This window comes from Neolamprologus multifasciatus, chromosome 18 (genome assembly GCF_963576455.1).
Source record: "Neolamprologus multifasciatus chromosome 18, fNeoMul1.2, whole genome shotgun sequence".
Taxonomy (NCBI): domain Eukaryota; kingdom Metazoa; phylum Chordata; class Actinopteri; order Cichliformes; family Cichlidae; genus Neolamprologus; species Neolamprologus multifasciatus.
The window spans coordinates 30586627-30614242 of NC_140456.1; the positions used below are offsets into that span (position 1 = coordinate 30586627).

Sequence of the window (27616 nt, forward strand, 5' to 3'; positions counted from 1 at the left end):
GACATGTGACCACTAACCATGTGATGCTACCTTATTTGGACATGGCATTGACAATAATAGTGACAACGTAGAATCAAGTGAACAGAGTCCCAATCAAACGCTTAAAGACGGGTGCATGACCATCTGTCAACTACCTGTTGCTATGGAAAAAAAGCTCCTCGTGGTTGGTTTGGTCACAAGCATATTGTTGCAGTGGTAGTTTGAATAGAAGTGATGGACTTGTGTATAAATACTGGCCAGCTGCTCTCTGAGCTGGAGTGAAACTGTAAAAAGTGCAACACAAATTGGAAATTTGCCTTCAAAGTTAAAGGTCCAACTTTTGAAATGTGAACCCTAAGGCACAGCTTTTAACTTGAAGGTGAACATCTCCATTTCCTGTTTGTGTCACACCTTTTCAGATTTTACTTCCACTCATCTAGTAGTTAGTATAGACATCTGCTAGCAACCAAAGCAATCGCTTGGAGGCTTTGTATTGTATTACATCCAATATGGTGGACGACTCTATAGCAATGTGCAGTGTCACATGAGAAACCTCATGGTTCCCAGAGTTCCCCTCACTCTCACTTGGTGACTTGGACCAATCATGAGTGGTCATTTGTAATGATTGTGCTCTCCTTCTTTCTAGGTATCTTCTCAAGGCTTGCCATCAGAACCCTACCCCCCTTTCCAAAATCCTCCTCCACCTGACAGCAGCAACTACGAGGATCAGGCCTGCTACGAGAACCAGGTTCATGCTGGAGGGCGTCCCCCGCAGGGTGACCTTAACATGCACCTGCAGGGCCTCAAGTCCACCGGCAACTATGTAGACTTCTACTCAGCCTCACGGCCCTACAGCGAGCTCAACTACGAGACCAGTCACTACCCAGCCTCACCAGATTCCTGGGTGTAAGGGGAGATGAGGGAGGAGGAGGAGGAGAGTACGGATAATAGAAAACCCGGAAGTGAAGGGGGGGTGGCTTAAAGGTGGAGAGAAAGAAGAAAGGACAGGTTCCCTTCCTCCCTCCCCATCCTCCCCTGTAGTTCCTGAGTAGCATCATAGATAGCAGGATGATGAAGGGGGAGGATGGAGCGCATGAAAGGAGACGCGGGGAGAAAGCTTGATAGACATTTCACTCCTTTCAGGGACATCTCTGAGAGGAAGGAGAGGACCAGAAGCAAATGGAGGAGTGGCCAAGCATGTGCATGCACACCACCAACCAAACTGACCGACACATTTTCTTTCTGTGTTTCGTTTGTGATCAACAAGTGGTAGAGAAGGTTCACCAGACAGAAAGAGCGCCTGCTTCTTGTAGGCCTCTGGATACAGAATGTCAATCGGAGACTAACCCGGAGAGAGAGAAGAGAGTCGGGACATAAAAGGGAAGCGGGAGAGCAAAAGTTGGCAAACGGTTTTGCGATGAAGAAGGACGATGAAAGATAAACGTGGATCGGTGGACTTGAGGATGAGATGTTTTGCAGCGAGTCAGAGATACCCCAAGAGGAATCTGTAAATATGTGGTATAGCATCCATGGGTTTTAGTAAAGTGAAGCACAAGAACTGTAGGACACATAGGACGTCTGTCACACAAAACTTTTCTTTCTGTCTGTGGCTTCAGCGTGACATATTGTCTGGGCAAGAAAGACTTTTGGTCATTTGTAACACTTTTTTTTGTGTTTCTACTTTTTTAATTCTGATTGTATAGTATTTGATGTACACTGTACATTTACGAAGATGCATTGCGTACTGTACATTGCACTATTTTCTGTGTCATGTCAGGCCTTTTGCCACTGGTTCCAACTCACCTCCTCACCAAGTACGCCCCCTTACCCAAACACACACTCATATCATGGATGTCGCTAATGTGAAACACTGGATATGAATTGCAAGGTCACGGTGCTCCTTTCCACTGCCCTACAGTTAGTACAGCTGCCAGAACTGCTAAAGAAAGGTTGTTTTTTGGGCTTTTTTAGGCTAGCGTTACATCTTCTCCACACCATTCCCCTGCTTTTACCCCCCTCCTTTGAGTGACCTGTGTTCATCGTGTATATAACCGTGCCAAACGAGGGATACTTCCCCTCAGCTGAAAGGGGAGTGTTGACGGTGCATTCAAGGGTCCAAGTTGAGCTGAAGGTTTTCAGCTGAACATCCTCGCCGTTCTAACGATGCCACTTTGTAAATGCTTTGGTTTTTCTAAACTGTGTTTTACTGGGATGAAAACCGTCGAACTACACCGAAACTCCCGAGTAAAATTGTAACAAGAAAAAAAAAAAGAAGAAGAAGAAGAAGAGAAAAAGGAAAATCGCAGAGGGACTGTGGAGCCTCACTTCCTCCAGAGCTGTACAAAATTAGTTGATTTCTGTGTTGTAAATTAATTCATGTTTGAAGTACAAAAAAAGAAAAAACTTTTCTGAGAGATGGTTGGCAATTCTAACTTCATGGTAGACAACAACTGTTAATAGAGTACGGATATATATTATATAAATATAAATATATACTTTTTATGTGCAGATGTGGATGTCACTTATAGCAGCAACATTATGGAAAAAAGACTTGTTAAAAAAAAATTTAAAAAAAACAGCTACATGTAGGAATTTTGTTCACAGTTAATTTTCTGGTCAGCACACTAAAATTGTCAACTTTGTGTAGTAATGTTGTTGCTATGTGGAGTAGAGTAGACCAGGGCCCAGGGATCCACGTCGTCACTGAGGCAGTCTAGCAAAGGTGCTACATCCGTGAGAAGTATTTCCGACACGTCTGTATTCTGTCTGTGCACAAGATGTTTTCAGACTCCACCCATCGTGCTGCACTGATAAAACCATCGGAGTGTGTCACCAGTGCACCTCTGCTTTTTAGAGGATTTGGTCTCAGATACCAAAACATGCACCCGTCAATGCATGCCCATTTTGTTGTCAAACTGAAATATCTTTTTTCGTTTTTTTTCTTCTGTTTTTTTTCTGTAAGTGAAGAAGGCTAAATTGTAAAAGGTGACACCAGACCCTGGTTCTCCCTACTCACTGCTGTTTAGAAGTCCTAGAGGTCATCTTCCAATGCTTGATAAAGCCACTCGTAATGCAGCAGCCCGCCGCCCCACCACCACAAACACACACTGGATGGAAAGCAGACGTGCTGTATTTTTGTTAGTAAGCATCTGGAAACTGACAACGTTATGTATGTCCTTGTGATCCTTAGGCAGAGAAAACTTACTATGAGACCTGTATGGAGATATAACGTCGGTGACCTTTTTGTTGCTAGACCAAACGTGTTTTAAAAAGAGAAATTGTGAATCTTTCTATTGCCTCAAACAGACTGCAACTGCTCCAAAAAATATAAACGAACCATCAAAGAACCTCTGATTCTGAGAGTTTGTTTGTTCTGGTGTCAAAAACAAAGCTGTTTACAACTGAAGTAGTACTCCTGGTGCAAAATTGAGGACTCTTTTCTCCAATTCTATTCAGTTTTATTCATATTGCAGGTAAAGACTGTGATATAAAGAGAAAAAGCCAGCTATCAGATGACCCCCCTGTGAACAAGCACTCGGTGGCAGTGGGAAGGAAAAAAAAACCCTTTTTTGTCTTCCTCATTATATTATCCTAAGTTTTTACCACATACTCTCCAACCTGTTGAAATGTAGGCTTGATTGCATGAGGCACTCTGACAGAGCTGGCATTGTACCATCACCAGCAGCAGCTATGGCACCACATCAGTGGAAAAAAGGTATTCTGTGTTTTTTCCAGTGTGCTGTGTCTGCAGAACAGTTTAGGTTTTATTGTTTGGCATCCCACTTTCCAGGGAGTTTTACCCACCCTTCTTTTAGTACAGGATGGAAATGTGTTCGCTAGAGTCAGACATTGTTCACATCACAGGAAACACATTTCTATAGTTGCTAAGTCAACCAGATGTCCTACTTTGCAGGACTGTAAGGCATTTTTATCCCTTGTCTCCTATCCCTTATACTGAGAGTTCTCCAACACATCTGTTCCTGTGTGGGTCCAGCCTCCTCCCAAGGACGTGCGTGTTCAATTAACTGGTGATTCTAAATTGGCCATACTTATTGATTTGAGAGTGTGTTTGTCTGCCTCGAGCTGTGGTTGACAGGTGACCTGACCAGTGTGTACCCCACCTGTCACCCTGTGTCAGCTGGGATAGGCCCCGGCTCACTGTGAATAAGCAGTTAGGAAAGCAGATGTGTGATTGGCTCAAATTTAAAAAAGAGAGAACAGACGTGAGTCTCACAAGAAATGTGTGAGTCAAAGTGAAATGTGTCACTCTGTGGATGCATTCCCCTTAAATAATGCCACAAAGAGCAGGAGCTTTAATATTTAACAAGGATTACACAAGTATACAAAAGTTATTTTGTTATGTGCATTCACATATGATATTTGTGTCCTTCATAGTTTGTTTTTGTTCTCCACTTATGAAAAGATCCTAACTTAGACTCTTGTCCCATGATCAAACTCTTTCAACCACATTAAGCTCCAAGGAAGGACTATTTTTACATATTTCCTGGTCCTGGGACAGTGCACACTCATGGTTAGTTGCCAGAAAGCATTCTTATGTGAAACTAACAATAGAATACAAGTCATTCAGTGGTCCCTCAGCCCACTGCAGACGGAAGCAAGAAAAGGAATCCAACCATGCTTTGTTAAACACTGACATACAGAGTGCTGCAGGAATGAGTCCTAAAACCCTGAAATAAGTCATTAATGTCCATTTCACTTCCAGGGGTTTGGCTTAGATGCCTAAAATATGGTCTGTGGTTACTTTTTTCCTGCATCATTAAATATACAAGTATCACGCTCATGTGTTGAAGCTTTCACATAATCCGGACATGTTATTGCTAACAAGTTGCTAAATGAGACAACAGAAGTTGTTGGAGACATTTGTGGTTGTCGTCCTAAAATTATTGGGATTTTCAAATCCAATTAGCATTTTTTTTTTTTTTTTTTTTTTTGGAGGATGCATTTGAAGATCATAGAGTTTTATTTCAAACAAAGCTTTTATCTCAGTGGTCCACCATCCTAGACAAAATCCCTGAAACCAGAGAGATGCTACCTTCATGTAAAGTCCTGCAGATGCAGGTTTGGTCTGAATCCAGCAGAGCACCTTTGGGGTGACACTGAAAAGGAAATTGGCAGCATGACTGTCTGACTGACAAATCTACTGAAGTGATGTGATGTGTCAGTCAGCATGGAGCCAGATCTCACTCACAGGAAGGTTTTCAGCATTTTGTGGAAGCTGGGAACAAAAACTGCCCCGTGAGTAAAGGGGGCGGGGTCTAACTAGCAGCAGTTTGCTGCCTCTAATAAACTAGATGAGTGCACATGTTGTATTAAAGATACCGCAAATAGAAACTGGGAGAATTAACCAGTGTAGTATAGCACATTGTAGAGACTATTAACATAAATGCTGCTCATCATTTAAGCACGGGACAAAAGGTGGCTGTAGCCTTTGCTATTTACCTTTAATTTTTCCATTTTTACTTAGATAAGATCAACACATGTTGATGTGACGTAATCAATGGAGTTTTCCAGTGGTCTGTGTGTGTGTGTGTGTGTGTCTGTGGGTCTGTGTGCAGGTCCATCCATGCAATGACTTCATTTTGGCCTGTAAAGGGTCATGAGTGCTCTCTGGTGGTCATTAGAGAAACTGCACCATAGGTCAGGGTGGCGGCCATTTTAGTCTCCGAGGCCTGTTCTGCATGACTTTCTGCAGATGGATCGCCACACCACAGACACGCACAGCATCTCTGAGAGCTGGGGGGGGGGGGAGGAGGAGAGTGTGGCTACACTGTCGGAGTACAGAGCAAAGTGAGAGAGAAGCTCAAGAAATAAAAAGTGGACGTCCTGTAAGTTTTTCACCGGCTCTGGATGCTGATCTAAGAGCTTCTGTATCACGCAAACAGTTTCTTTCTGTGGTCGGAGTATATGATCAAGTGTGGGAATCCGACCAAGTCTAATAATTTCATGCTAGTAGCAACAAATAAAAGAAATAATAATAATATTGCAAAAGTGCTGCTGTGATATCAAAGACTTTTTAAAAAAATTGAAATAAGTAGCATCAAAGACTGTATATAAAAGATGGATCTAACCCTGTGATGTCACATATTTAATGCTGTAAAGCTAGCTATTTTACCACAGAAGGCTATGGAGATGCCCTCACCTTTGAAGCCAGGGTTTAAAGAGCTTTTCAGTTTCCAGCCACACAGGTTGTTTGCTAGGTAGCTACTTAGCTTCACACACAAAGTCAGTATTTCAGTTGATTTGTTCAATAACAAACAACTGAGAGAAGGATACAGTTAGAGCCTTCGCTGTCCTAAAACTGGCATTACAATTCACAAACAAGGCCTTGAATATGGCTTAAATGTTCTGGTTGAATATGGTGTGTTAGATAAACAAAGGGAAAACTTGTTACACACGCGCAATGGCAAACCAAGGTAGAAAAAGTGTTATCATCAGTGTTGGGTAAGTTACTTTAAAATAGAAATTTAGTTACATTACTAGTTACTTCTATTAAAAGTAACTCAGTTACTTCAAGTTACTCGTTACTTTCAAAGTAACTAGTTACTAGGGAAAGTAACTTTGGTTTTACTCAGAATTCTCTTGTTAATGTGTTGCTTCCATAACTTTGCCAGTCTTCTAGCTTGCTTACTTGCCACAAGTGCACTGTGCCACCTACCAATAGAAAAAATAATAATAATGTGCATATTTCCACGAGAGAAATCCCACGCCTGGACCTACGTCACAGCATCATGTGCGCCTTTTACATCCAACACAAAAACTGCAGTCGTGGTGCTTTGATTGTACTCAGAACTCGGAAATTCTGCCTTCTGAATAGGAAGATGTAGGTAACACCAGACTGCAGATGAGCTGCATACAGGGCTGGACTGGGACAGAAAATTGGCCCGGGCATTTTGACTAGAGACCGGCCCACCATTATAGGAAAAATCATAAAGCCTTTGAATGAAAACAAACGCTGTTGTGACAGTGATGTTCACTGTTTTGATGGTATATATGCATCAATCTATCAATCGCTTGTTGTAAGATTCAGATAATTATTTTTTAAAAGCTAGACATTTTAAATGAGAATAAGAAAGAAAAGTATTTCTTTGTGCCCCCCTCTCCCTGTTAATGCTCTACCGCGACATCGGCTGGTTTCCTCTTTCTGGCGCAAAGTGGGCGATAAACAAACAAGAATGCCGATCAGCTGATCATTGATCAGTTTTCATGATGGAAGTAGAAACAGGAGAGGGAGGTGGGAGAATGAAAGAAGAAGAGGCAGCTGTGCAGCAAACACAGAATAACTCCAGCTTTGTGCCTTTTTCAATGTAGCCGAATTACGGGACAAACTGTTCCTTTTCACCTCAATAAGAAACGCGTAATATTTTCTCTGAATACCAGACGGGACGGTTGGCAACTCTAATAACTTATGAACAAAATAAAGTTCAACATCAGTAACATCATAGCACCCACCCAGCTGTATAGAAACTCCGTCATGCTAGCTAGTACGCAGTAGGGAAAAAGTCAGAATAACGAAAATAAACTCCACCTAAACTTGGTTTATATCTGACCCAGATAGACTGCAGGTCATAACTTCTTACCTGAAGTTCAGTTCACACTTGGACCGGCGGCCGCCTCGGGTCTCTTTTCCTTCTCCTCCACCTGCTGGCCTCCACCACTTGCTAATGTTGCTGAATCTGTGGAAGCTCCGCCACCACACGAAGTAACGAGTAACGACCCTATCTAAATCCCAGTAACGACTAACGCGTTCCTGATTTTGGCATAATAACTAGTTACCGTGCCCGTTACCACAATAATAACGTAGTTACTGTAACGCGTTACTTAATAACGTGTTAGTCCCAACACTGGTTATCATTCAAGGAAAAGTTGCAGAATCTCCATCAGACCTGTTACATTTGCTTTTACTTGTCCTCTGAATCTACACTTTGTCCAAGAGGCTCATGTTGCCGCTTCTAAATAACTCTCAAGTGTTGTTTCAGGTCCCTGTCAAAATGATGTATCCTCAAAGCAAAATCATTGGTTTTCGTTATGACTTCCAACTTTTGGCAGAGACTAAAAAGGTCCATGGAGAGAGGCTTTAACAGCCTCCGGTACTGTTCAGTATTGTGGCTCAGTCCTTCCTTCAACATGCCAGGCACATTTTTTTTTAAGTGCTCTGCTCATTCATCCCTTTGGTGTTTCATGTTTTACTGGCTCCAATTTACATCCTTACTCAAGTAACCTGGATTAAATATTAAAGGGATATTTAGCAGAGTTTGTCCTGCCCCGCAGCAGTACATGACAATAATAAATCTGCTCTGCATGGCTCACTGCCAGACTTAAACATATAGTTTATTTATTTAATTTTTTGGCTGCAAGGACCTGTGCATTTTCAAGATCAACCACTGATAGGCATAAATCAAAGTCCACTTTGCAAGATGTCTTGGTCAGTGTGATTCGACCTTCTCTGTACAGAACGTAGGTTCACAGAGTGTCCTCAGATTCTCTTGCCAAGAGTAGAAAATATCTAAGTCCTCATCCTAAAGACTTGGTGACTGCTTTCCTCAAACACAGAAAACGGAACACAGGGTTTCCTTTTTAAAGTATAAAATGTTTTCACATTTACATGTTTTAGCAAAAACTCTTAAAAACCAACACATCATGCAACGATCTAAAGAAACAAAGTCATTCCCATCTATCAGTCTGGAAACGGTTACAAAGCATTTCTAAGGCTTTGGAACTCCAGTGAACCACGGCGAGAACCATCCATGAATGGAGGAACCTTGTGCCGTTATATCTGGCATAAAACTAACACAGCATTTCATAACAAGAACATACCAAGAGTCAAAATGAAGCAGGACAAAGATCCAAAGCAACTCCAGCCCTAAATCAAAGAAAGAAACAGTAGGAACTTTTTAGAGTGACATAATCAAAGTTCCAATTTGATTGGAAAAAAATTCCTCCAAAGGAAAAAAAAACCTAATAAATCAGAAAAGGGAAAAATACTTTTTCACAAGACTGTGTATAAATAAAGATGAAACATTAAGGGACCTTTATGTTACAGTTACACAGGTTAGAGACGCAGCTATTATTGTTGCAACCATTTAGAAGGATCCATCCAGAGGTAGATCCGATCACTACAACTTTTTGCAATTGGTTGCTGAGAGCGAAAAAAGAATTCAATTGAATCTTTCCTAGTCACAAGGTTTCCAATTATCACAGCAGAGGTTCCCAAAGTGTGGGAAGCGCGACGCGGTATGAAAAAAAGAAAAAAAGAAAAAAAGAACGCTTAGACACTGCTAGCATAATGGACAGGTTTTTGACGGGGCTCCCACACAAACGCAAAGCAGGAGATGAAGCATCATCAAATATGCTTGGTTTCCAAACCAACTTCCTTCCAATCCAAAGACTAGAAAATATGATGAAGCATATCTTCCCTTTGGTTTTACCTGCACAACTGCCAAGGTAGGTCTCCCCTGCAGAATTGGTTTTCCCTGCATCGGGAGCACGCGCTGGGCCCTCCAAATCACGGACGAACAGTCCGCGAAGATTTTTCAGGGGGGGCTAGCAAAAAAAGCTTGGGAGCCACTGCTCTAGTGTGACTGAGGCTATAACCACAACACTGAGGAAATCTGGTGGTCTTGTGGCTCTATCTACCCTGATGGGAATATTCTCTTCCGGGATAACAATACTGCATCAACAAAGGTTTGCTAAAATAATTCACATCATTTTCAGTCACCTGATCACAACCCAGTACTGCCCTCCACCATCATCAAAGCAGCAAATGAGGAAATATCTTTTGAAAGAGTGTTGTTCCATCTCTCCAGTAGACTTCGAGACTCGAGGAATCCATAACAAGGCACACTGAAGCGCCTGACTAGGATATTTATAGTTGGCTTTTCCTTTAACCCTGTGACATAATCTAATTGCAATGCTAGGAAATCAACACATACAATAATTCTGGCATACACTAATATTTGTATTACTCATATCATATCCCTCATATTTGAATATTTCTAGGGTAGGCTTAGGGAAACTACAAACAATGGCACCGCAGACCTTTAATGTACATTTGTTGCAATTCTCCGTGATTTCCACTAGAGGGCAAATAGGGTCACATCCATCCATCCATCGCTTCTGCTCATCCTTTTCAGGGTTGCAGAGGGCACTAGAGCCTATCCCAGCTGTCTTAGGGGCAAGAGGTGGGCTACACCCTGGACAGATCGCCAGTCTGTTGCAGGGTAACACATAGACAACCATTCGTGCTCACATTCACTCCCACATTCACAACTATGGGCAATTTAGAGTTTCCAATTAACCTAACCCCACTAACTGCATGTCTTTGGACTGTGGGAGGAAGCCAGAGTTCCTGGACAGAATCCGTGCAAACACGGGGAGAACATGCAAACTCCACACAGAAGTAAGGCTGCTTTTTATACATAGAGTGTCCTAATTCCACTATAATACCATATCTGATCTTTTTTTCCTGCAGACTTTTCTTTATAGTAACACAACACATATATTTGTATTATATATAAGCACATGTAAATGTTTTTTGTATTATGACCATTCTGGAGCAAAATTAGCCAAAATATTGAAGCATCGCACTGGAAGAGCTAAGGATGGCTTTCACACCATCACCAGTACTCACAGAGCACTGGATCTATACAGTACCTGACAGTAAACACGTCCTCAACATTAGCCAAAAATTGAAGTTGCCCTTTCTGACATGTTCTCAATAATGGATAATCTGGTTTAGATGGCCAATAGATGATGCAGGAGGCAGCAGGAATGATTTGCACACAGTGAATCCTCTCTACATTTGCCTGCAGATGGGCGCAGTCGGACATCACGCAAACCTAAAGTATGGAGCTGTCAAGTTTAAAATGTTTTAATGTTTGTTCAGAACAATTGGGACACGTGCTTCATGCACAGGGTTCGAGATGACAGTGTATGTTTCTCATGGTGTTTTTTTGTGAAGTCAACAAGTCACAGTCTAGCACTAAGCTGTTTATTTTTGGCACTGCCTTTCAAATTCTCCACAAAGCCCTCACAAAGCCTGCGTGAGCTGGCTTCTCAGCTCAGCTATCAAGTACTGCTCGTAAGCTCTCCACTTCCATGAAAATTCCTGTTGTACTATGTATTGATGTAAAATGGCTTGCTGGCTTCCTCCTGAATGTTCAGCTGTCCTTGTCTGCAGCTATCATCTGTGACAGCCAGTCACCAATCATCATTTGGCTGCATCGGAGCTCTTCTCTCCATCCTGTTAAAATCCCTCCAACTGGCTGTCACCTTCCTGCTCTTTAAAGCCCCATTCCCGCCCTCTTGGTATTCCTCTCCAATAAATGTGTATGTCAGTTTCCAATACGTTGTGCCCTTTCTCCAAGGCTTTTACCCTTTTTTCTTCTAAGGTAAATAGGACCCATGGACTGTAAAAGATGGACACAGCTTCCAAAACTGAAAAATCAATGGGGAACTTTGTTTTAATTTAAAAAAAAATTGTGTTACATTTAGAGTAAATAAATGATAAAAAAGGGTCTGACAGACCTAACCGAGTTCTTCAGTTTAAGGAAGCAGCTGGCATAAAGTAATCTATGACCCTAAAACACCTTTTCCTGGTAAGATTAGAGTCTCAGTTTTGATCCCCTTGAGTAGAATATGATGTCCAAATGTTCTGTTTGCTAAGTTGCTGCAAGGGCGTAGATTTGGTTTAGGCATTGGTGGGGATGGATGATTCAACCACCGAACCCTGCCCTGTTTCTTATTTTCCCTTTTTGTCTTTGTTTCTTGATAAAAAAGGAGAAATATACTTCCCTGCATATGCTATTCTACATGCTTTTCAACCATTTAAACTTAAAATTCATAGTTTTGTTAAATTTGTTAAATTACTATTAAACAAATGACTGACTAAGTATTTTAGAGTTTAGTTTACTTCAGCCATATTCCATATAAATCAGGTATCATACAAAAATAAAAATAGCTTCAAATACAATCATGACAATAAAAGAACATGACTTTAAGGACTTAACAACATTACTTCAGTTATAGTACACCAACATCTCTTATATACATTAGCACTAAGGGAACACTGAATGACCTGGTGGTTTTTGTCCATCTAACATTACCACAAAGTAAAAAATCTCTCAGCAAAATTATGCAACATTTTAGGCACTATTGCCCCGATCAAATCAGTGAGCTGGGATGTTTTATTCTAAACATGAGCTACTGTTACAGCAACAGACATGGACTACTGGTGTCCCACACAACTAGGGATGGGTACCGGTATCCGGTGCCATGATGGCACCGGTTCTGACATAAACGGTAGTAACCAGACCGAAAAGCAGCGCACATTTCGGTGCTTTATTTCGGTGCTTTTTTTTCCTGAGATGTGATACACTTTGAATTCTAGCCAATCATTTTACGTTTCCGGGGATAGTAGGCGGGTCCAGGTACGTACGTTCTTTTAGAGCAGAGCTACAGATTAAAAATGCCCAAGGCGAAGCGGTCAAAAGTCTTGCTGTACTTCACAGCAAAAGATGCAAACTCAGCAGCCTGCAACAAGTGCTTTAAGGTGATACTGTGGAAAGGAGGTAACACCTGAAATCCGATGAAACACCTGGCGACGCATAGCGTTTTTTTTAAAAGCCGAAAAATGCGCCGTATTTGATAGCTTGCTGCGAGACCTCACACCGAGCGCATCTACTGCAGGTGTGGTGCCTGTTATCGGACGAAGAGTTAGCAACATCCCCCAAAAAGCTGAAGAGTAGAGTCCTGGCCCCTAGCCCTGCCAGTGTAGCAGAAATGATGAGGATGATGATGGCAGCAGCCGTTCTTCTCTGCGTGAGTAGCTTAATGTTGTTCGTGTATAATTTACGTTGAGTAGGCTAACCACGTTATTACATTAATGTATGTAAGGTGAACTAGCAAACACCATCATAGCTACATGCGGCTGTCTTCTTGTTTGATGGCAGATACTCCCTTCACCCTGGCCAAAAAGGCAAAAATGACCAAATAAAAAGTGGGAAACAGTTAAACATGAGAGGTTTTTGGATAAAGTTTTTGTTTTTTCCATTGTTAAAGCACTGCTTCCAGCCAAGAGTGATACCATATATGCCCTATAGCTGCAGAAAAGGCTAACATTGTTATCTTTTTACTAAAAAAACAGCTGAACATGAGAGGTTTTTGGACCAATTTTGTGTTCTCCATTCTTTAAGCACCGGTTCGAGCACCGTTTAAGCACCGGCACCGTTTCAAAAGTACCGGTTTGGCACCGGTATCAGATAAAACCTAAACGATACCCATCCCTACACACAACAACTCAATGTCCACTATGTGAAGGAGCCAAACACATGCCTGCTCCTCTCGTTAACTGAGATAAACTGCTGGCATATTTGTTTTACATCTATACTGTGAGAGCACTGAAGCTTCTTTCAGCCTCAGCCGAGGATACTGGGATGATGGGATGATGATAATAAATACTATTTAATCTACAGCACCAAATCATCAGTCACCTGTGACCTCACCTCTTCACCTCTGTCTGAGCTACAACATGGCAGAGCTGCCTCTGTCACCTGATAAATAACAGTGAGACATTCCAAATACATGCAGTCACACATGTGCTTAAAATACAGTCATGAACCAACAAGTCATCATCCAATTTCACCTGTGATCTTGTGTCACCATTACTCTCTGAGCTCTGTGTTGGTTCTTCTGTCACCTGACAAATAGGACATACATGACAATAAGATTAAAATGTGTAGCTGCTTCAGTGTTTCTGTCAATTTGTGCAAATCTTGACACATCAGTAATGTTTGTAGGGTGAGTGCAGTTTTAAAACAATTTGTGCAACTGCACTACAAGGTGGAATATTTGCAAAATCATGGCTACTTCATGATATTTTGTCTCAAAAATTAACCCTATGAATATGTCAGTACCATTAGAATGAAATTATTGTGTCACCAACATTTTAACGTTAGACATATAATTTTAACAGCCTCTGTAAACGAATATCCTGGCTTGTTCAATGCTGCCGTTTTCTCTGACAGAGACTGAGATAACTAATAGTGCTGCCTGTTGTGCAGTTAGTTTCCAAAATACGTTATTCATGGTTGCATACAATTTTAGACTGATGTGGGCCAAAGCCTAGCATAGCCTGTAACGTTATTATGACGGACACATTTTATGAGTTAATTTGGCTTTAAGTGACTTACAGGTTTCTTTGAAAAATACTTCCTTATATCCAGGTTCTTCCTCTTTGCTGCCGTCCTCCTCTCCTCCTCGCAGCGCAGGCTTGCCGCTGCTAAAACTAAACAGAGCTCCCTGAAAGGCACAGCCAATCACATTGGCCATATTTGTCACATGAGGTAGGACTCCAGTAGAGAACGTAATTTAACCCTTTAAGACCTACCATAGAACCAAGTCCGCCAGAGCTTATATTATATTTTTACATGGTGTAGTGCCATTTTTGGGAGCATTTCAAGTTGCTATACATCAATACAACCATTATAGCCCAGATTTTAATAATATGTCTGCATTAAGTGCATAGTAATTACATAAGTTGCAAAAAAGTGCAATAAACTACAAAAAAAATTGAAAATCGTTTTGGTTTTTTTTAACATATATTTCTAGTTAGATAAGTTTAAGAGGCTTATCCCTCAAAATTGTAAATACAAAAAAGTTGCAAAAAATAGTTTCCCACCACAGGAAATTTATTTTGAGTGTCTTCATAGTTTTATTTTTGAAATACACCAATTTTTATACTGCAGGAAAAACGAAAATATTATACTGCAAATTTGCAAAAAAGCAGCATATGCATCAAAATAAACAATTTCCAGCAGTGCAATATGAGTCCTAAGCATCCCAGAAACGACACAGAAAGTCATAAAGTCAAACATAACTTTTAAAAACACCAGTATAGGCTCATGAGGCCCTGATGGTAAAAAAAAAAAACTACATTTCCTTGAAAATGACGTCACTTCCGGTTTCAGGCAGGTAATGCCACCATTACAAAAGTTCCCGCTGACGTCTATTCCAAGTAGAAAGGGTTATAAACAGCTGATGGGATCGGCAAAGCGTGTTTCTGGAATATTATGTTTTTGTTGCTGCAAGTGCTTTTTATGCAGTTTTTGCAAAGCTATATGTGGAAGGAAACTGTAACCGAGGACAAGCTGATGGCATAAGATGTAAGTACAACTCCTCCGGTTTCATATGCAAAAAAAATTATTGCGCTAGCTTACATGGTTGCAGAGCTACCGGGATTTAAAAATAGTTACGCAAAACAGAGCGTGCCGCTCTGACTGGCTTTAAAGGGTTAACTCTTTCTGCACCGTTAGGTGAATGAGACGCTGACAGTTTTTCTTTACTCAAGAGATCAAATTATTGGTGGGGACAATTCAATAATCGCTGGATATTGGTGGGGACATGTCCCTTCCGTCCATGCCAAATCTACGCCCTTGAGTTGCTGTCATGTGAGCATACAGGGTCTCTCGGTTCTCAGCCAGAATCACCCCTCGCTCATCGGTCAAAATACCAAGATGAAATATGAGACATGAGGCTTCAAAACAGACCCTTGCTAACCTATAGTGTCTCTATGATTTCTGTATGTCTGCATTCCTCTCTTACACCTCTCATCCTGTTGCTGTTCTTTGTCTCCATCCAAACCATTCTGTCCTGTGATATAATCTTACTTCTGTCTTTTATCTTACAACTTTCAGTGTGCTTAATCCTCTAAATATGATGTTATCTACACCATCCCCAGCTTTAACCGAGCACTAACCCTAGAAAATCAGAATGTGCCATTTTTGGTATTAATATATTGCTTGTAATTCCCAAGTGAAAATAGTCTATATTGGCTTTCTCCAAAATACAGAGTTAGGGTAGATTTAGGGTTCCTACGTATGATGGCTTAGACCTTAGGAGGTCAACCATTAACAATGGCTGGTGTGTTAAACCTGGATTGTTTCCAAGCAACAAGGTCAGCAATGTGTGGTTTTCGCCTATAGGTGGGTTATAGTGTTGGGTGTTAACCCATCCCAAAATAACACGTAACTGTAATCCCATTACATTTTTAAATAACACAGTAATGTAAACTATCAATTATGACTTCCTCCTGATGTGCACTTGCACTGTAATCCGCTCATTTCAGTTAAGGGAGGAGGAACATTAAAAAAAAAAAAAGGTCTACAACTTTTATTTTTATTGCACGAGAGAACAAGACTGCAAAGTGCAAACTGCATTCAGGACAGACACGTGTGTTATACTGCTAACACAACATCAGCTCTTCAGGGGCATCTGCATAGATAGCATGCTATTGCTAACACAAAGCTAGCAAATAGTTAGCTGAGGGGTGTAGCTGGGCGGAGGAAGAGCCCACCCCAGCAGATAGAGCCTGGGTTTAGATAGGTAACAAAGGCAGTGATGAGGTTGTTTTTTTTTTCTATAATCCCTTTAAATTCTTTTTGTCCTGATTTCATTTTTGTGTTTTGTTGTAGGTTTTGTGTTTAAAGCTAACGCTGTGCCCTCATCAGGATAGGGATTTGTGTCAGCGTGTGGGACTGTAGCCTCAGGTTTATAGTCCGTGTTGGGAAGGTTACTTTTAAAATGTATTCCATTACAGAATACAGAATACATGCCCCAAAATGTATTCTGTAATGTATTCCGTTACGTTACTCAATGAGAGTAACATATTCTGAATACTTTGGATTACTTAATATATTATCATGCTGTTTACAACTACATGAATGTACTATTGCTGTGATTTATTACTGTTACTGAAGGTCCGCGGCTCCGAACCATAGTAAAGGGACCTCTGGCTAATACGGTGGGTTCTGTGTCGGGCTCGTAGCCGAAAACTAGCTTTACTTTGTTGTCTGGGTCACTTTGCTAGCGAGAGACAGAGAGAGGTGTTGAAAGGCTGCTCCAACGGGACTTATTGTTTTTGGAGGAAAACACGAACACGGTGTACAGTCAAGTCTTAATAGCTTACTTACAACTGGGCTCGTCAGGCACTCTTCTTGGCTGCAGTGATTATATTTACATGCTTCCAGCTCCCGTTTTTGCTCGATGACAGCTCGTACTTTTCCTTTTTCTCCCTCCCTCGCTCACAGACACATAACGGGTATGGCAGTCCATTCTCCCTGCAGCACGGACTACACTGCCTATGATGCTACATTCTTTAGAGCTATACCGGTAGCATTCTGCCTGTTAGCTTAGCACAACAACAACAAAAAGGCCTCTCTCACCCAGGAAACGCACAGAGAGAGAGCGTCACCCTGTAACCATGGCAACCGTAACGCTGCCGCCTGGAACAACAGAAGTAGGTGTCAAACAAAACCCAAACAGTCCTGACCCGCCACAATATGAAACAGGGAAGTACCGCCGTGTAATCCATTTATTTCAACAAAGTAACTGTATTCTAAATACCACCTTTTTAAACGGTAACTGTAACGGAATACAGTTACTCATATTTTGTATTTTAAATACGTAACGGCGGTACATGTATTCCGTTACTCCCCAACACTGTTTATAGTTAATGTGACAATGCATTTCAGGACTGTACTGTGTTACTTTTAAGAAAAGTAATGAGTAATGCGTGATGTTTTCCTTTTTTTGAGTAAGCATCTCACCACTCTCTGCCACATTCCATAGAATGCATAATAATACACAATGAATGTTGTCAGCATACCAACAGACATACAAATAAGAGATATTATGTTACATGTACATGATATTTTTCTTGTGCTCCCATATCTGCCACATTCCAGCACAAAGTGCACCTTAAAAAGTAAGAGTGGTTTCAAGTAGAAAAAAGGCAACATTGCAGGAAACCCTAACAAAGAAGACGATGAGCAGTTTGGTCTACATTAACAAAGTGTCTTTTTCTGCAAGAATATGCATTTTGAGAGCCATGTCAAGATTTACACTGAGCACTTTGAAGCTACAGTAAGTCACGCCTCCTTTAGCTTTCTTTGGTCCTTCATCGTCTCCTAATCAGGGGTAGCAGTCGTTGCCGCTCCTCCTCCTGCATCCTCTCTGTTTTCTTCATTTTATAATCCCACTTGGGTATCTGGAGCTGGTTCTGGTTACTGTTCCTTCTGAGTTTTTCTGGTTTGTAGCTTGGAGCTGGGGCCTTGCAGAGCCTCACCTTGGGAACCACTAGGCCCGGCCTCACACTGCTTCTCCTCAGCAAATGGAGTGGCAGCAGGCTGGCTCGTCTTATGGCCACTGTGGACGCCGCTGCCATGTTGCTTAGCAGCTGAGGCTGGAGACTGGCCCTCCGATCCTTCTCCCTGGGGATGAGGAGGATCCGTGAGTTCTGGAAAAGTTTCTTGTAGTTGTTTAGCCTCTCTGGGCCCAGGCGCTTCAGCTCCGCCAGACGTTGCCTCTTTATGATCTCCTGCACCGCGTGACGACGTTTTCCGATGCACGGCGGGCTGCTCGGGCACACCGTGCGGCAAGCTGTGGCGATAAGCGGACTGGACAGTCCCGTGGTGATCCGGACCATGTGTTCAAGGACACCATCTTCCATAGGTTTTACCTTGTTGTTGATGTAAAATCTATAAGGGCAGCAGGAAAGAAGGTTGATCAAACGCTGCTTACAGGTCTTTGGCTCTTGGGCCTGGGCCACCAACTCCTGTAGAAGACCAAATATTTAATTTAAAAAAGAAACATTTAACTTGAAAATTGGATTATATTTTAAATGCGGTGCCTTCAACAGTTGATCCAGAATTAAGAAACGTGTATTAACCTCCAGCAGTGGCCACTCCAGGGAGAAGGAGTCACAGAACTGCTCAGGACAAGGGTTAGACATCAGCCGACTCATCAGGCGGGCTGTTTCATACCGACCGGTGAAGAGCGCCCACTCCTTGGGTGTCATTTTCCGGCCAAAGTCCCGAGCCTGGATATCACCTCCTGTATGGATATGTGGGGGGGATTGTTTTGAAAATCACAATAATTTTTAGAAATGTTTTCTTTGTTCCCTCTGTGTTGGGGCTTTCATGATCTTTATTGCATTTATATACCTGCCAACATGATCGCTCTAACACACTCAGCCCGGCCCTGCATGGCAGCCTTCATCAAAGCTGTGAAACCGTGACAGTTCCTCCTCTCGATGTCCAGACCAGGAAAGTAGTTTAGTAGGTAGTTGGAAATGATGGCATGACCTGCACAAGAAAAAACACATGTTATGAAAGGATTGCATTTGTATATTCCAGCAGCCGCTTTCTCCTTCTTCTTTCTACGATACTTCTATGACATTTTTCTGAAAACACAGTGGACATTAATTTGCAGTCTCCAGTGGCTGAAACATGAAGCCATTTCTAAAATGTCAAAAGAACTGCGTTTTCTCTAGTGGCCACTTGAGTCTGGCTTCAAAAGTGAGTCGTTCCCCATAGGCTTCAGTGTTGTAACGCCCAACGTCATCAATGAAAATAGCACGTTTACTGCCTGAGAGAAAAATCACTTTCAGTCCAGAGCAAATTTCCTCCTCCATAACAAATGTGCCGAACCTGAATCTTTTTTATAATTAACCTTTCATGACTTTGTTTGGTCTTAAAGTTTGCAGCATGACTGCTATGACAGGTGTGCCAACACTGCTAGCATTAGCTGATAACATGATTTTATGTGAAAGCATTTTAATTAAAAAAACAACACTAAAGCTACTCATTCTAACATCTGAATCGTCTCTTTCAGGTTTATTTGAGACAGCACTTTTAAAAGTGTTGCCATGCAGAATCTAAAAATACATATCACATTTGTGTTACACATATTTTAAAAAATCTTAGATATGATCTTATTATTTTTAAAACACTTACACACTTTCATCTTTAATGTCATTACTTTGCGTATCCTTTTCACTTGTTTTTTCATTTCAGTCATTAAAAACTGTTTAGTGTGCATTAAGATCAGAATGTAGTAATTATGAGATTTTTTTATATTTTCTTAGAAATGCAGAGCAATTGGCTGCAACATTCCTAAATGAGCAAAACCAGGCTAAGGCTAAGGATGTGAGTGCGATACAGTTTTAGCATTGGGCTGGACATAAATTCATTACTGCCTTGATTCCCAAACTAAGTCTAGAGTTTAGCCTAGAGTTTCGTAAAGGGTCAGGAAGCACTTTTGTGATGGTGCAGTGTGTCGTGGTGGTCGCCTGAGTCGTCTGAGGTGCTGCTGAAGATTTTTGTGTGAAAAAGGATCGATACTTTTTTAATGAAGCAGAAAATGAAGAGCAGCCTACAGCTATTCATCACTGGCCGCAGTGAGCCATTCATCATTGTTAGCAGATGAGAGGCCAGGGCGCCATGTCTGATACATGTGGCTGCAACACTATGAAATTACTTATGATGGTACAGATTAATGTGAGCAAATAACGGTGATTCTTGCAATGGGAACCACCAGACCCCATTATACAACACAAATCATAATTTGGATCTATTAAAATCGGTGTGACTCATTTCTATGCGGTAGATTTTCTTCCACCGTATAGAGCTATGCAAAAGTCTTGAGCCACCCCCCATTTCTTTCTGTTTTGCTTCTAATGAACCAGACGTTCTTGTCACGTTTAAAGTGGTCTCAAGCAATAGTTCTGTCGTCTTTCTGATGAGTTTTTCTTTGGACTGAAAATCAGCAGCAACAGGTTTTATGGAGAGATGAAGTCAAACTTAAAAATTTGGGTTCAAATCATTGTCAGCATTGTGAACAGAGGAGTAACAGGGAATGTCTGACGCTCTGTGATGGTGTGATGGATGCATTTCAGCCAGTGCTGGTGAGGATATTGTCAGATTTTGTTTCACTGCACAGTACTATCAGGAAAGTATCTGACTTTCAACAGCTTCATTTTGCAGTGTGACAATCATCCCAAACACGCTTCCAGGCCGTGGATTGGTCTCCCAGTGAATAAGCTGCTGAAATCGGCAAGTTACCCTGGAAACAAACTTAAAAGAAACATTTTAAATAAAAGCGACATGTGATGCTACTCATGCCTTCAGTACGTAATCACCTGCTTCGATTAGTATTTCAATTAAATATTTGGCTTTTGAGGGTTTACAGATCTCCATGTTAAAAAAATAATAATAATTAAAATGTGTGGAAGGGAGTATTTAGATAGTCCATCACTGCATGACTACACAGTGATGAACTGAAGTAAACAGACTTTGTGTGCCTTTATGTAGAGTTTAAGCCAAATATAGCTTCTTGTAATTTGCCTTTTGTTTTTGTGATAATGAATCAACACATACTGCATGGACAACCCAAGTTTATAAATTCACCTGATCTCATGCTTTTCATTTAGACACACAAGAAAGCTGCAAATGAAGATGTTGCAGTAAAAAAGGAAACTGAATTTAGTCATGTCCATGGGCCCCATTAGCTAACTGAAGCACATTTATGATACCTGATGATTTCCTCTAATACACAGTGATGACCTTTGCAAGGTGCAGTTTGCCCACTACATTTCAGATGCTTGTTGATGTCATGGAGAAATAAAAATGAGCTTTGAAATGTAACTTAATTACAGTCTTCATACCAACACGGATACACAAAAGATTGTCCCTTTTCTTAATCAGTTCAGCCACTTTATTTGCTTCCTTCTGGAGGTGAGCGTGCTCTTCAGAATTTTTCAGAACGGACAAGAAGTTGTCCTTTGGCGCAGCTTGGCTGGTTTTTCATTCTTCTTTTGTCTTGCTGGCTTCTTTCGACTCTCACATTCTCTCCTGATCAGATCAGCCACCTCGAAGGCTTCGTGTTGGATGTGGGCACACAGGACTTCGTTTTCCATGATGGTCCAGAAGCGTTCTTCAAAAACTATCTGCTCTATCTGTGGCACAGATGATTTTTCATCCTCCCAGAATTTTGGGATCCAGTTACCCACTGTGTAAATTTCCATCTTAAGATAGCCGTAGGTGGTCACGTCTTTCAATTTAAACCAAAAGGTTTCATCGGAAAGACTTTCCAACGTATTCTGGGATCTTTGGGCTTTACAAAGTCGCATGTTTTTCTGCATTTGTTGATGGAACATTTGCAAGGTTGGAAGAAAATCACATTTACAGATCAACATTAGCAATCTGTAACATAACTGAAGTCGTGTTTGTGGAGAAAACACAGCTCTGGAGCTGTGACATCATCACATTCTATACGATGTATCAATGACATATAGAATGTGATTACCATGGAGGGCTTTTACACACAACACACACACACACACAAGCCCGTTCAGCTATCTTAGTGAGGACCTTCATTGACATAATGCTTTCCCTAGCCCCTTACCCTAAACCTAACCATTAAAAATGAATGCCTAACCCTAACTCTTACCCTAAACCCAACCATAACCTAATTGTAACCCTGACACCAAAACCACATTTTGAGCCTCAAAAAGGCCTTCAAATTTGTCAGGACTGGTGTGTGTGTCCTCACAAGTGACTGTTGGTTCTCACAAGTATAATAAAATGCAGATTTCAGGGCTCACAAAGATAGCTAGACAGGAACACATGCTCTCACACACGCGCGCACACACGATGTGATTGCTTCATCTTGTATCAGAACATAGTTAATAAACAACATAAATAGAACCATTAATCCATCAGAAACCATCTATGTCCTTATACCTTATAAACCTAATATTGTCGTTAATTAAAAATATTAATTACCTTTAATTAAGTTACCAGTACTTTTCGTTCAAAAAGCTGATCAACTCAGTTTATTTGAGTTGGCTTAAATCAGAAAAATTGAAGAAGCTGGAATGTGACTAAGTACGTTTACAGTATACTGTACTTAAGTAGTCTGTCTCTGTGTGTTAGCCCTGTGACAGACTGGCGACCTGTCCAGGGTGTACCACGCCTCTCGCCCTATGACAGCTGGGATAGGCTTCAGCGCCCCCCGCGACCCTGAAAAGGATAAGCGGAAGCAAATAGATGGATGGATGTATTTAAGTAGCATATGTAGCCTGCTTGACTTTTACTTCCCTCTTATGTCCCTCTCTATTGTTCTATCACTATAGTTTAGTTAATTTCACTTTATTAAAGACACACACGAGCAAATAAAATGCATACATGCAAATTACATTCTGGAGTCCTTTACGCTACACATACAACTGTGCATCAGATTGTGAAATATAGCATGACAGATAGGAACTCCAACACTAACAAACATTTGGCTTGCACTGCTCCACCTTTGCAACTTGAGCATCAGCCTAAATCCATCACTATATGCTTCAGTGAGTTTCTGCACACTGCTCTCTCTGTAGCTCTTCCACAAAGGAGCAGCGTACATTGGAGTGCAGAGAGAGTCCAGCCTTCACTGGAACAGTGCACATACCAAACTTACTGCTCAACATATTAGCTTGTGCATACATTAAGCGGCATTATGTATTTTATATTTTACTTCATTATCTGACTGTTTATGTTACTGTTGGAGTTTTGTATCTAAAACATACAAATCAGCCACGCAGCTTCTTTAACATATAGAAGAAACTTGTTATGACAGTTTTACTAAACATTGTATGATCTGAGTAACTTTGACTGTTCTTAGAAAAACAAGAACAATTTAAGATATATAAGATGAAATATTTGTTATTATTTCAAGAAAAAAATCATTTGCAAGCTGTCATACAAATGGGGGTTTTGGGGGTTACCTGCTTGAGCTGCAGTTATAAGAGCGGTGTTCCCCTCATTGTCCTGCCAGTTAACATCCAGATACGGGCATTGAGAAAGAGCGATGACCATGTCCACATAGCCGTTATAGCACGCCACAATCAAGCCAGACTGAAACACAAAAACAAAACGCCTTGACATCCAACGTTTTCTTTTTCTGTGATTTATTTCAGCTCCTAACACACACACACAAAATCATTCTTATTTACAGTGAAGCTTGTTGTTATATTCTCTTTTTATGGCTCTATAAAAATATTCACCTCCAGGACAAAAAGCAATGTGGTGATTGCCATAAAAAATAAATCTTACTGGTCTGACTGCTTACATGTGAATAACAAGGTGGTGTTCTGTTTTGTTTTTGTCACAGTGAGTGGGAACACACTGGTAAACGTTTCGGGCTGGACAATCTTTTTTTTTTTGCTCTAAACAAAGTTGCTTTGAGCAGATTTGCATTTGTTTTAAAAGGTCATTGCTGTTAAATCGTTTAGTGTATCTGGTCAGCAAAGTGGCACACTGCAGGTTCAGTTTGTAGATGACATTAGTGTTAGTGTAGTCAATACTGTGTGTGCGTGCATTCATGAAATGAACATACATTAATTCAGTTCAATTTTATTTATATAGCGCCAAATCACAACAAAAGTCGCTTCAAGGCGCTTCATAGATACAGAGAAAAACCCAACAATCATATGACCCCCTATGAGCAAGCACTTTGGTGACAGTGGGAAGGAAAAACTCCCTTTTAACAGGAAGAAACCTCCGGCAGAACCAGGCTCAGGGAGGGGCGGCCATCTGCTGCGACCGGTTGGGGTGAGAGAAGGAAGACAGGATAAAAGACATGCTGTGGAAGAGAGACAGAGGTTAATAACAGATATGATTCAATGCAGAGAGGTCTATTAATACATAGTGAGTGAGAAAGGTGACTGTAAAGGAAAAACTCAATGCATCATGGGAATCCCCCGGCAGCCTACGTCTATCGCAGCATAACTAAGGGAGGATTCAGGGTCACCTGGTCCAGCCCTAACTATATGCTTTAGCGAAAAGGAAAGTTTTAAGCCTAATCTTAAAAGTAGAGATAGTGTCTGTCTCCCGAATCCAAACTGGAAGCTGGTTCCACAGAAGAGGGGCCTGATAACTGAAGGCTCTCCCTCCCATTCTACTTTTAAATACTCTAGGAACAATAAGTAGTTCTGCAGAACGAGAGCGAAGTGCTCTAATAGGGTGATATGGTACTACAAGGTCATTAAGATAAGATGGGGCCTGATTATTTAAGACCTTGTATGTGAGGAGCAGGATTTTGAATTCAATTCTGGATTTAACAGGAAGCCAATGAAGGGAAGCCAAAACAGGAGAAATATGCTCTCTCTTTCTAGTCCCTGTCAGGACTCTTGCTGCAGCATTTTGGATTAGCTGAAGGCTTTTCAGCGAGTTTTTTGGACATCCTGATAATAATGAATTGCAGTAGTCCAGCCTGGAAGTAATAAATGCATGAACTAGTTTTTCAGCGTCACTCTGAGACAGGAAATTTCTAACTTTAGAGATGATGCGCAAATGGAAGAACACAGTCTTACATATTTGTTTAAAATGTGCGTTGAAGGACATATCCTGCTCAAAAATGACTCCAAGGTTCCTCACAGTGTTACTGGAGGCCAAGGTAATGCCATCCAGAGTAAGAATCTGGTTAGATACCATATTTCTAAGATTTTCAGGGCCAAGTACAATGACCTCAGTTTTATCTGAATTAAGAAGCAGAAAGTTAGCGGCCATCCAAGTCTTTATGTCTTTAAGACATTCCTGCAGTTTAACTAATTGGTGTGTGTTATCTGGCTTCATGGACAGATAGAGCTGGGTGTCATCTGCATAGCAGTGAAAATGTATGCTATGTCTTCTAATGATGCTGCCTAAGGGAAGCATCTATAATGTAAACAGAATTGGTCCTAGCACTGAACCCTGTGGAACTCCATAATTAACCTCAGTGTGTGAAGAGGACTCTCCATTTACATGCACAAATTGGAGTCTATTAGATAGATATGATTCAAACCACTCCAGCACAGTACCTGTAATACCTACAGCATGTTCTAATCGCTATAATAGGATGTTATTGTAACCCAGTGTTAAAAACGGTATTAAAAGTATAAATATTGATAAAAACAAAGTTAATTATAATAAATACTGATAAAGCATGTAAACATAAGTTTAATTAATATGTACATATGTTATATGTAATGATATATGATATATATATATAAATGATGTGGGAGTAGGACTAGTCCTGTTGAGTGTTTGTCAGATCCACTGAGCGACCAATCATTGGCCGGTCTGACCCTCCCCCAGTCTGTGCGCTGCTCAGACACCTGTGTGTGCCTTCGTGTGCCAGTCAGATACGCCAGAGACACAGACGGTGAAAGATCAGTTTACCCGTGCAGCGAAGAAGCTAGCTGGATAGTGAAAATCCTTTTTTCGGCGAGAATAATAAGGGTGATACTGTATTCCATTACTGTATTACTGTATTCTGTGAGCCAGCGTGAGCACTGTGAAGCCCCGTGCAGCAATTGTTGCTTCACATGGTAAGTCCCAGGCAGCACACGTGCGCTAGCATAGCATGCTACTTGCCGCTAGCTCCGATGCTAACTTCCGTTAGCCATTTTGCAATGAAAGTGCCTTTTCCGAGGCTAAAGCAATTAGCACTGAGTCTGCTGCACTTTATACGAGATGTTCTTTAAAGGTTTATGTCACATTACTGTGGTATTAATGTATAATGTATGGTTTTGTGCGAAGTTGTTATGTTAGCACATGTTCACTTTTCTCATGGTGCTAATTATAGTTCTGCACACTAAGTATTAGCAACGTGAAACTAAGTGCCTTCACTTGCACTTTACCTAGCTGAAACTTGATAAATCTCAAGCCAATGTGTATTTTTAATGCACTGCTGAGCTATTTTGTATTATTTTAAATGTGTGTTTCCTATGCACTTTCTCCCTTTTGAAATGAGAATAATTTGTTGTACAACATGGAATATTTTGAAAGAAATTTAGAAACACTACAAGCAACCAGTAGTAATAATAAGTTATAGATATGATAGCTTAAATGTTGAACTACTGTGTTCTGGCCTGGTCCCCAGGTCAGGTTTTTTCCCTTTGCTTATTTGGATTGGATTGGTTTTGAGGACCTGAGAAGAATCGAGGATCCCTTTTCCAGTACTGGATGGCGAGCCCAGCCCAAAGAGCCGGATGAACTGGTAGATTGTAACCCGACTGGTTACAAACACACTGACTGACTAGTGAACATTGAAAGACTGAAATTGACTTTGAAAAAGACACAAAAGACAATATATCCTTGGGTCGACTATTTGTGGGGTTTATTTTATTTTGTTTTCAAAAAGCGCGCTCTACTTTTGTTAAATGTGCACAACCTGCTAAACTTTAATAATTGCTAATAAATGCAATTGTGTTTTCTACACCTACTGTGTTCAAGTCCTCTGTTGTCATACACCCTTGGCTCCTACGAATCTAGAACCTGTCTGATCTGGTCCATATTTCCCTTCTGTCCTCGTACTGTGGTTAAAGGTAACTATACTGCCCGTACTACAGGCAAAGAAGGCAAGAAGTAACACTAACAGGTCTTACATGCCCACTACTAGTATTGCACCACCAGTGTTACATAAGTAAAAAAGTGGCGAGCCAGCCAGGAGCCTAGAGTGTTGTGTGACAACATTGGAATCCTGTTTGACCTTTGATCAGATACTGCGAAAATGGATTTTGTCGAGAAGTATGCCGTTAAAGTACCAAATGCCATTATTGTTAGCGGTGTTACAGATAGAGAGAAAGACAAAGAGGTATTTGAGTTTCTGGAGCAACATGGTACTATTCGTAGAGTACTCGCTGTCGATGATGACTCTTCCGCGTTCCACAAAAGTCATATTGTAGAGTTCGAGTCCGGTGCAGCCGTTGAAATATTAGCACCTAAGCTGCCTTACCTCTTACAGTCCACTGACAATCCAG

The 27616-nt window shown here is 41.1% G+C and overlaps 2 protein-coding genes across 6 annotated transcripts in view; one reads left to right on the forward strand and one right to left on the reverse strand.

The window, feature by feature from the left end:
- ctnnd2b (catenin (cadherin-associated protein), delta 2b) overlaps positions 1-3326 on the forward strand; it is a 206509-nt gene extending 203183 nt beyond the window's left edge. For all 5 annotated transcript variants that reach the window (XM_085142179.1, XM_085142180.1, XM_085142177.1 and 2 more), the window contains one exon: positions 626-3326. In XM_085142179.1, the coding sequence (XP_084998305.1) occupies positions 626-889 (264 nt within the window). In that variant the 3' untranslated portion in view covers positions 890-3326. The remainder of the gene's footprint in view (positions 1-625) is intronic.
- A 13070-nt stretch (positions 3327-16396) lies between these two features.
- Positions 16397-27616, reverse strand: part of ankrd33bb (ankyrin repeat domain 33Bb) — a 29908-nt gene continuing 18688 nt past the window's right edge. The window contains exons 2-5 of the mRNA XM_085142184.1: positions 23600-23729; positions 18996-19136; positions 18722-18885; positions 16397-18607 (exon numbers count right to left, since the gene is read on the reverse strand). Coding sequence (XP_084998310.1) covers positions 17951-18607; positions 18722-18885; positions 18996-19136; positions 23600-23729 — 1092 coding nt within the window. The 3' untranslated portion in view covers positions 16397-17950. The remainder of the gene's footprint in view (positions 18608-18721; positions 18886-18995; positions 19137-23599; positions 23730-27616) is intronic.